Source organism: Mixophyes fleayi, chromosome 7, assembly GCF_038048845.1.
Source record: "Mixophyes fleayi isolate aMixFle1 chromosome 7, aMixFle1.hap1, whole genome shotgun sequence".
Classification (NCBI taxonomy): Eukaryota; Metazoa; Chordata; class Amphibia; order Anura; family Limnodynastidae; genus Mixophyes; species Mixophyes fleayi.
The window spans coordinates 134416710-134426270 of record NC_134408.1 but is presented as its reverse complement, the minus strand read 5'-3'; the positions used below and the strand labels follow the sequence as shown (position 1 = coordinate 134426270).

The window sequence follows — 9561 nt, the reverse complement described above, 5'->3', positions numbered from 1 at the left end:
TTCTGAAGCACAACAAATGACTTTACATCCAGATTTGATCTGGGTGGATTGAAGAGTTTATTTTGGAGTTTATTTTTGTAAGGTCTTTCTTACTTAGGCAGGTATTTCAGGCGTCTGCCAGAGCTTTCCAGAGCTCAGGCGATGATGAATGCGGAACATGAGATAAATTAATGCTAGGGATTTTGGTCAATGTCAGCCCTTTCTTCCTGATGTCAAGTTAAACAAACAAGATCAAGGGAAAGGAAATGGTAATTGTCTCTCTGGAGATGAGCTGCAGATAAGAGCATTGTTGAATCTGAATGCAGAAAATTTTCTGCAGTGGTGTCCAGCATCACCAAAAAAGAATAATTATCCCTTAATACATTTATCACCGGTTCAATCAGATTAAATGCATATTCTATTAACCATTGACAACAATGAATTGTTCCTTTGAAATTATTCTGGAAACATTTTTATTCCCTATTTGACAGGAAGGCCATACAGACGATTGGTTGTATATAGAATTGCTTTTATATCTTCCGGGAAAACTTGGCTGTCATCTTGAGCCCAATGTGGATATTGTAATTGCGAGGAAGATAAAGTAGACAATATTTCATTTTCATGATTTTAGTTCAGGCCATAGGGAATCGGTGTTGAGCTGGAGAATTCAGATTACAGGCGCACAGGTGAACACTTGGAAGTCAACACCGTTTACGACTTTACTAATCTCCTCAACAGAAATTGATAACTAGTTTCATGCATCATTTACAGCCTGAGACTCCATTGAGTTTCCAAGCACAGAAACATTTCATTCCGCCAGCAAAACACGCAACATTAGTTGAAAGGATAGTCAACTTTTTCCCAGCAGATAAAATGTGTCAGCTTAATAACTTGCGGTGGAGAAAAAGCTATTTATCATCTGCGCAGTAAATATTAGACCTTTTCTTTTGCAGAATCAAATTCAAATGTACCTTAAAAACATTATTTGCCTATAATAAGAGGCTGCCTTTTTAAGTGTGTTTGAATAGAGCCTGAACACCTACGGTCATCATCATTTATGATAAAATGAGGGCATACCGACGAGCAGGAGATAAAGTAAGCGGGGCTAAAATAGCATGTAGCCAATCAGGTCGTCCGAATGTTATCAGCAATGCATAGTATTTCAGTTTGTCAAGGCAATTTTGAAGCATAGACCGACATATAGCTAATCTGAGCATCTAAACTACAGAGCAGTGATGCAAGACTTGTTAAAATGTTGCAGACAAGGGCCAGAGCTACCATTCAGCAAACTAAGGCGGTCGACTTGTGCGCCAACATTTCAGGGGAGCCAAAAACACTGATTGGAGTTTTTTTTCTCTAAGGAGTCCCAGTAATTAGCACCTCCTGCTCAGGGACTGACCCCCCCCCCCCTTTTTCCTAAAATGGGGAAGAGGAATGTGTTTGATAATGTAAATTAACTTCAGCGCGCCCTGCATGCTTCGTACATTCCTCAGCGATTATGCAAACTGCTGATAGGCCGGTTAGAAGTAAGGCAAACTTGAAGGGGTTCCATACCAGTGCAGGCATTTTCACTTTGTTAAAGGTCTTGATTTTAACATCACCTTGAAAGTAGCGTCCACAATGTTTTTCGCAGACTAATTTAATGGGGAAGAGCCTGGAACCCGCTTTGTTCTACTGCAAGCCAGAGGGTTGGGGTTGGGGGGAGAAAATCTTTTGCATGAAGTTCTTCTTCAAGGGTGTTAACTCCTTCTCTGCCAAGCATTTCCTTATTCCGCTGATATTTTCATTTTTTAATCCAAAAGAAGGGATATTTGAGAATATAGGATAATGTCACTCTTGGTTTTGCAGTGAAATGATTTTAAGATTATTTGTCTTTTCTTCGATTGTTTTTCTTCTTTCCAACAATTGTCCTTACAGTTTGCATGGCAGGCACCCATGGCGTTAATTTAGACTTTTCAATAAAAAAAAAAAAAAGTCAAACTATAAGCTTGCAAGAAAATACAATCGGCAACAAAAGACCAAATGAAGTATTATGTTAAACCTGGACATCGGCGCCTTTTGTCATCCTTTTCCCGTTAACGATGTCTGTGTGCGTCCACTTTTGAACTGCACGTGCACACGGATGTGTGTTGTTCACGTATTTAGCAGGCGGAATGTTGAATTGAAAACCACCCAATATCACCATTCTGGAATTGGCCTATGTTGTGTATTAAGGCTCATTTATAAAGCACCTCGATGTGAAACAAAGTTTATACATACAGTATATCCCTTCCTGAAACTAGCTGTGTGGATGGACCACGCTGCATTATCGAGAACGTGATAAACCTTATCCGTTTGGATATATATTTGACTGGGCCACTGAACAAAACAAACACTTGTGCTTCTGTTGCATTTCCACATCTAGTTTAGATTGCAAGCAGGACCCTCTAACCGTCTGTCTTATTGTTTGTTGCTGCATTATTTTTATTGCATGTTCAATGTATCACTCTAATTGTGCAACTCTGTGGGGAAAACTGCATATAATAGACAGGAATAGCAACAGTGACCCTAACAGACTGTAAGCAGATACTGCAAATCACAAAAAATTGTTAAGTGAGTCTATAGAAAATGTTAGGAACCTGTGATATTGTACTTCTCCTGGACATGTAGAGTGATTTTGATTTTCTTTTTTCCCCTAAGCTCATGAGTGCCATTCAGAAGGGTTTTGTATCAAGCAGCCGGCTGGCAATACTGATGAAAAGCGCCGAGGAGAACCTGGATCAGAGAGACCCCATCCCGGTTGACCGCAGCGGCGGTGGAGTGTGAGTCTTGCTGAAAATGGGGGCACATTGCTGCCTCTCTGTTGGAGGACATTCCAAGGCTTCTTTGGCTGCGTATGCTGCAAATTTGGCACCCAGCGTGAACGTGATATTTATATTTTTCTAAGTAAGCAGGTTATTTTCTAAAAAGAAAGATTAAAACTCCAAATACATTGTAATATGGTGGATTCAAAGCACTGTGAACCGCGTACAGTGAATTGTTCTGAAAAGGTAAAGGCACCACATCTCTCTAGGACACAAACAGGGATTTAAAGCTAACTATTTCAGCTTTATCTTGCCTATAATATTCAATTCTATAATTAATTTTCTAGAATTGATTTAAAACATTTTGTATAAAAAAATTAAATAAATACATAATAAGTATTTTGTTTTTACCACCTTTTCGTTAGTAAACAGGCTCTGTATTTATACCATTGTAAAGTGTATCTCTTACCTACACACAGGAGGCAGCCATCTTGTGGGCTGTACCAATAGTCATGAATATGTGGCCTATTATTTTGTGAATATTGGTTTCGCCCACAAAGTGGCTCCCTGCACTGTGTAGGCGAGTGGTACACTTTAAAATGGTTCAAGATAAATTGAAATTCCTTTTAGGATAAAGATTTATCCACTTAGTAGCTATTTAAAGGGAGCACCACTAAAATGTTGTAAAAATAGCAACTGGAGTCACATTACTGTAACTATTTAAAGGATACAAGTCATGGTCGATATTGTTTTAAAGAAGATATATATATATATATATATATATATATATGTATATGTAGAGCCACTCGTCACGGTTGATGTTATTTGACATGAAGTTCTGATGGTGGTTGAATCCTTTTCCCTACGCAGACCTGACTTTCTGGCTTTAATCCCATTAACGGACACAGGCAGTGGACATCTTGCTGAAAATTTCTGACAATAGAGTTCAGTGCACTAAACTTCAAGGGGTGGAAACTGCGCTTCTCTTTGTAGGGGGTCCAGGGAGCGCACCCAGTTGAGCAAGTCTCTGTACATCATATTTAGCCCCTGAAAACCATTTCAGTTTTACACTCCCTCGGATGAGCTGTTGTCGGGACATTGGTCATTACTTTCAATGTGATGCCGTTTGCAGCATCCAACTGCTTTTAATACGAGACAGCGCGTTCATATACACGCATAGAAACTTTTACTGTAATTAAAAAGTTAAAATGTAGTCATCTGGCACTTTAAATACAGCTCGAATGTCCACTTCCTCTTGTGTTATACTGCGGGTGGGGACTAGGATACAACTAGCAGTATTTTAAAGAAGGTGGAAAAAAAAGGAGAGAATTGTAATTAAGTAAGAGGATGGACCAAAATTGTTAGTACCGCTAAACGGGGTTGTGTGCATATTTGTACGCGCACATTGGCCAGACAGGCAGAAAATAATATGCGATGCGTTTCCACCTTTTTCTGGTCTATAAGTGATCAGGTGATATCATTCTGCTAATCTTAGATTGTCCAGGCACTGCTGGATAAACCTAAATACAATATAACAGTGCCGTAACCAGGGCGGAGCAAGATGGGCAGCCGCCTAGGGCGCAAGTATGCAGGGGTGCGCCGGGAATTGATAATGTACGTTAATTTGGGGTGGGTGCGTTACATTTCATAATTGCCCCAGGCGGTAGCGTTACTAATTACGGCTTTGCAATACATTCTATCTATTAAGTAATTGCTAGCCCCCTATCTGTTTTCACCTGGAATAAATATTGCCCAGAAAATACTTTCAGGATGGCATTTTTAATATTCAAATGTAATAATGTCACCTTATCTAGTTATTATTATTCTTTGTTTATATAGCGCCAGTCATATTATGCAGCGCTGTATAGAGAGCATGTTTCATTCACATCAGTCCCTGCCTGTCCCATTAATTCACTACCACACACACTCCAGCAGTATGTTTTTTGGAGTGTGGGAGGAAACCGGAGCACCCGGAGGAAACCCACGCAAACACGGGGAGAACATACAAACTCCACACAGATAAGGCCATGGTCGGGAATGGAACTCATGACCTCAGTGCTGTGAGGCAGTAGTTATCTACTGAAGTTAAATACAGTTGAATCACAATAAAAAAATAAAATTAACTGCACTGATGTATTAAGGTATTCCTAGCTCCCCATCTAGAAAACACAGCTTATATATCTGTATATTTAAATAATCTTCTTTTATTTTTGCATGTTGGACACTGCTATCTCTAAACCACTATCTATACACTGCACTCCTTACAGGTCTAGATCTCTGATAAACAGCAGGCGGCCAACAGGGCAAGATCCAATGCTGCCCAACATTTTACCTACTAGTCCTCGTACTTACCGGACAATACCCTGTCCACCGATGACCGAGGCCCTTTAAAGTGTCACACCGGTGCTTTGTGTGTCCTTTTACTGAACATAGCAGAGTTCCCAGATTGTTATGTGTGTACAATGCTGCGAACCTCATGTGGCGCCCTATAAATCAAGGTTAATAATAATAATCTGAAAACAACTCGCTTTTTATTTTCTTTAGAAAATAACAATCATTTTAAAAAATATACGCACAATTATAACAGTTCCTGAAAAAAATATACGCACAATTATAACAGTTACTGAAAAAAATATATGCACAATTGCAATTAAATATGCAGATTTAATTTTGTTAGCTAATTTCTAATGCACTTAACAAACACAGTATACTTGGTAGTGACTGTTGGTGGCTTCTGGTGGCTTTTAAATAGGATAAGTGTATTGTTCTGGCAAGTTGGTCAGAGATGCTTAGGCTTTTTAATTAATTATCCCAGTGTATAAGTGGGATGTCCACCCCGCTGTAATTTCCCCGGGATTCCAGCTAAGCTGTACCCTGACTACAGTCTCCATGGTTCAGCTATCAGCACAGTCCCCCTTCCTCGCTGGTTTGTGATTCTCTGTCTCTACTTATAGAGCTTATTTAAATACAGTAGTGGAAGGGGTCTGGCTGGAACTTAAAACATGGAACTGAATGTCACAGACAACGTAGATGGAAGCCCTTGTTATCTCTATTAGGGTCATCATCTTTAAGTGTTTGTTTTCTGCACAGAAAATAATATTCAGTGTCCTGAAAGCTGCGATAATTATGTTGTGGGCTTTTTTGTTTTATATTTTTATATGAAAAAGACAACTTTTTTTTTTTTTAATTTTCAATTACAACAGTACTGGATTTATAGCAAAATTTAATTTACAATTATGCTAAACAGTATTGCGTCTTCACGCACATCATATTTTTCCCAATTTATATTATAATTATTTGATTCTAAAACGAATGCTGACGAAGTGCAAAAAATGTCTGGTTGTGAGTTGGAGCCGCCATGAGAAGTTTTGTTCACTGTGTAGCAGAGTGAATCTTACGGCTGAGATCAGGAATCAACAAATGACTGTGTGTGCTTGGTTGTATGAGAGAGACACAGGTAACTCGGGAACCAAGTGGGAAATATAATAAAGTCATCTGTAAAAAAAATAAGTATTGAATAAACACTTGACTAAATTGAATTATATCCAACTTATATTTAATATCATATATGGCATGATTCATTAGGGAAAGTTAAGCAAAAAATTGAGTAAGTTTTCTTACTCATATTTTTGGACAAAACCATGTTGCAATGCAAGGGGTGCAAATTAGTTTATTATTTTGCACATAAGGAAAATACTGTCTGTTTTTACATGTAGGACACAAATACTTGATAGCTTATTTGTACACTGAAATTTAAAGTTGTTCTAGGACATGCCCTACCCCAACTATAAATCTTCCATTACATTTTAAATTTACCTCCCCCTCCAATGCAACATGGTTTTGCCTTACTTACTTACTTACTTTTGCTTAACTTTCCTTAATGAATCAGACCCATAGTGCTTTTACCTAACCCAGTACATTAATCCCAGTTTAAATCTGATTCCACTCAAAATGAAAATCCTATTCTATAAATTATCAGGTAACACTTCTTACCTAAGATTTGGTGTTCCGCTCGGTTCTGCGGATATCATTCTGGAGCTGCTCTGATCGCTTATCATCAAGACAGCCTTTTTCAGACAGGTGGCATGTTCTCGATGGACAACACACTACTTTCAGCAGGAAAGTATCATGGGTACGTGGAGACATTAGGGATCCACCGAATATAGTTGTATGCCAGCCCTCCGATAAATAATATACTGTACAAATGTAAGTCAAACAATAGCTTATGAAATTATTATGTTTATATACTACAAAACACCACTTCCTGCAGCCAAACTTGTTGCTTTTTTACGGGAAGAAATAAGCAATCAGTATTAATAAACGGTAAGGTATATTAAATGCATTATTTCAAATTAGATATTGCTAGTATTGACACTGGACAATAAAAGAGAGACAGAATAAAAAGATATACTGCACAGCTCCATTAATATAGGACCTCATGGCTAGAAGACTTATTTTGATCGGATGCTTATGACAGATATATATTACAGTGTTATATATGAAGCACATTGGAGCCTTTTAAACATTTTATTGTAAATTTTGATTGTGTATTTTACAAGTCCACGGGCCTTTAATACCAGGTATTGTCACTGCTGTGTGCCAAATATCATGTCTGAGTGTGGGTTAATGTGCAAGCTTTGCTTCTATTAAGCATGCTGAATGCAGCCGTTAATGTTGTAATTGTCCTTTACTGTGATTTTTGGGAATTTTGTTGCTGCTGGGTTTAAAATATATATAAAAACAGACGTGAATGGGGAAACTGTGCTTTATTTGCTACATCGATGCAATTGCTATGAATACTGGGGAACAAATCCTAGATATTGTGAGTTGATTTTTGTATTTTTTTTAAATTGCTACATATACAGCCTTTTGTATGTCAACTTTTGAAGATATATTTCTAAAGCACTACCAATATCTTGCATCATTGTGCAAATATATAACTGTGCAGGATTCTTTTACACAGCTTTGCCGGTGTTTTATAATTGGCTGCGTTTCATACATTGACAATGCACTGAACTATATTCTATGCCAAGTCGTTTGAAATTAATGGTAAAACAAAATGTATGCTCTAAAATCATGTGTGGTGTTCACCAGATCCATTTATCTGTGGTGTTTTATATTATATTGTATTTTTAGTTTTTTTGCCTTATTTTCTTGTGGTTGTGTGGTGGGCATTTAGAATATAACTTTCAAAGCACTACTGCATTTAAAGTGCACCAGTTGCCTGCGCACAGTGTAGGCAGCCATTTTACAGGCTGAACTGTTTGTCACATGAATGCAGCTCTCTGCCTGACTGGTAACCAGTGACCTCAGGGAGACACGAGATGGCTGTATCAATATTTCTGAGAATGCAGTCACTAGAGACCACATCACTGAGGGATAAGACACTATGGGGCGTATTCAATTGTGAGCGTTAACGCTGAAAAACGAGCGCTCGAAAAATATTACCGTTTATACGGTAATACGGTAAATTCCGCGAGTAATTACCGTATTAACGCTAAGATTTTTCGAGTGCTCGTTTGTTAGCGTTAACGCTAACAATTGAATACGCCCCTATGGGGGGTATTCAATTGTCGGTGGGATTGACGAAAATCCTGCGATCCGCACACGATTACCGATATTACGGTAATTGTGCGCGGATAAACATGTAATACGGTAATTTACTCGCTGGATTTCAGCTCGCAGCTCCCTGAGCCGCGAGCTGAAATCCAGCTACAAATTACCGTATTACATGTATTAGTTTTTCCGCTGCGGGATTTTCGGCGATCCCGCCGACAATTGAATATGCCCCTAAGGGGCAGATTTATCAAACCTTCTGAAAGAAAAAGTAGAGGTGTTGCCCATAGCAACCAATCAGGTTCTAGATATTATTTTCTAGAATCTAGTAGATAAATGATAGCTAGAATCTGATTGGTTGCTGTGGGCAACACCTCCCCTTTTATTTATTTTTTTGAAGGGTTGATGAATCTATCCCTAAATGGGCTGAATCAATGTTCTCATGTTTCACCAATGTCACTTATCCGACTGAATTCTTGTAAATATAGTTTCAGTCAAGAAAATGACTGCCTCCACTGAGTGTAGACAATAGGAGCATTTAAGGTTGTTCAATAAACTGGCATCTGGAAATATCCATAGAGGCCGAGTCTAAAACAAATAATGCACTGTTATTCATAAAGAACCTCCGAAAACGTCTCTAGTGAACTGAATTACTATTCTTTGTCATAATTTATTTCCTTTGATATGAAAAATAACTGTACACATTTTACTGCTGTAAGAGCATATATTAAATGTGCCTTTTTGGGCGAATTAGCATGAATAAACAAATAAATTGAAAAGTAAATTCCCTGACGCTTTTATAAGTATAATTACTGTGAAATGTATTTATTGTTGTCTTACCTTGCTGTGAAACAGGACTTAAGGGGTGTATAGTGCAAAAATGTTATCCTTTCAAAGTTTTTACTTCTTGCTTTACCCAAATGGAGCTTTTTTGTGAAGTTTGATTTGATCTCCAGGCCCATAATTAGCTCATCTCCTCTCCTTCTGTGTATACATGAATTTAGTGCTTGACCTAGTGCCTCAGATCTCATCGTTATAATAATATGATGTCATTGGAGTAATGATATAATGTCATTGGGGGTGTAGCCGGGATAAGGGTCTAAAAATATTAGGCAGCAGCCAAACCAAAGACTATCATTAGACCCCTGTATTTGCTTATGGCTGGCGCAGAGGATGAGTAGACACTTTGGGCCTGATTCACTGAGGAAAGGAAAGCAAAAAAAAAGAGTAACTTTGCACCTTG

The 9561-nt window shown here is 38.2% G+C and overlaps 1 protein-coding gene across 2 annotated transcripts in view; it reads left to right on the top strand.

Annotated features, from left to right (window-relative positions):
* The window catches only part of GPD2 (glycerol-3-phosphate dehydrogenase 2), a 167378-nt gene that overhangs the window by 96707 nt on the left and 61110 nt on the right, over window positions 1–9561 (top strand). The window contains exon 17 of one of the 2 annotated variants that reach the window (XM_075180846.1): window positions 2659–2780. In XM_075180846.1, coding sequence (XP_075036947.1) covers window positions 2659–2780 — 122 coding nt within the window. Of the gene's footprint in view, window positions 1–2658; window positions 3455–9561 lie in introns of those variants that run through there. The other variant, XM_075180847.1, reaches the window with a different exon arrangement.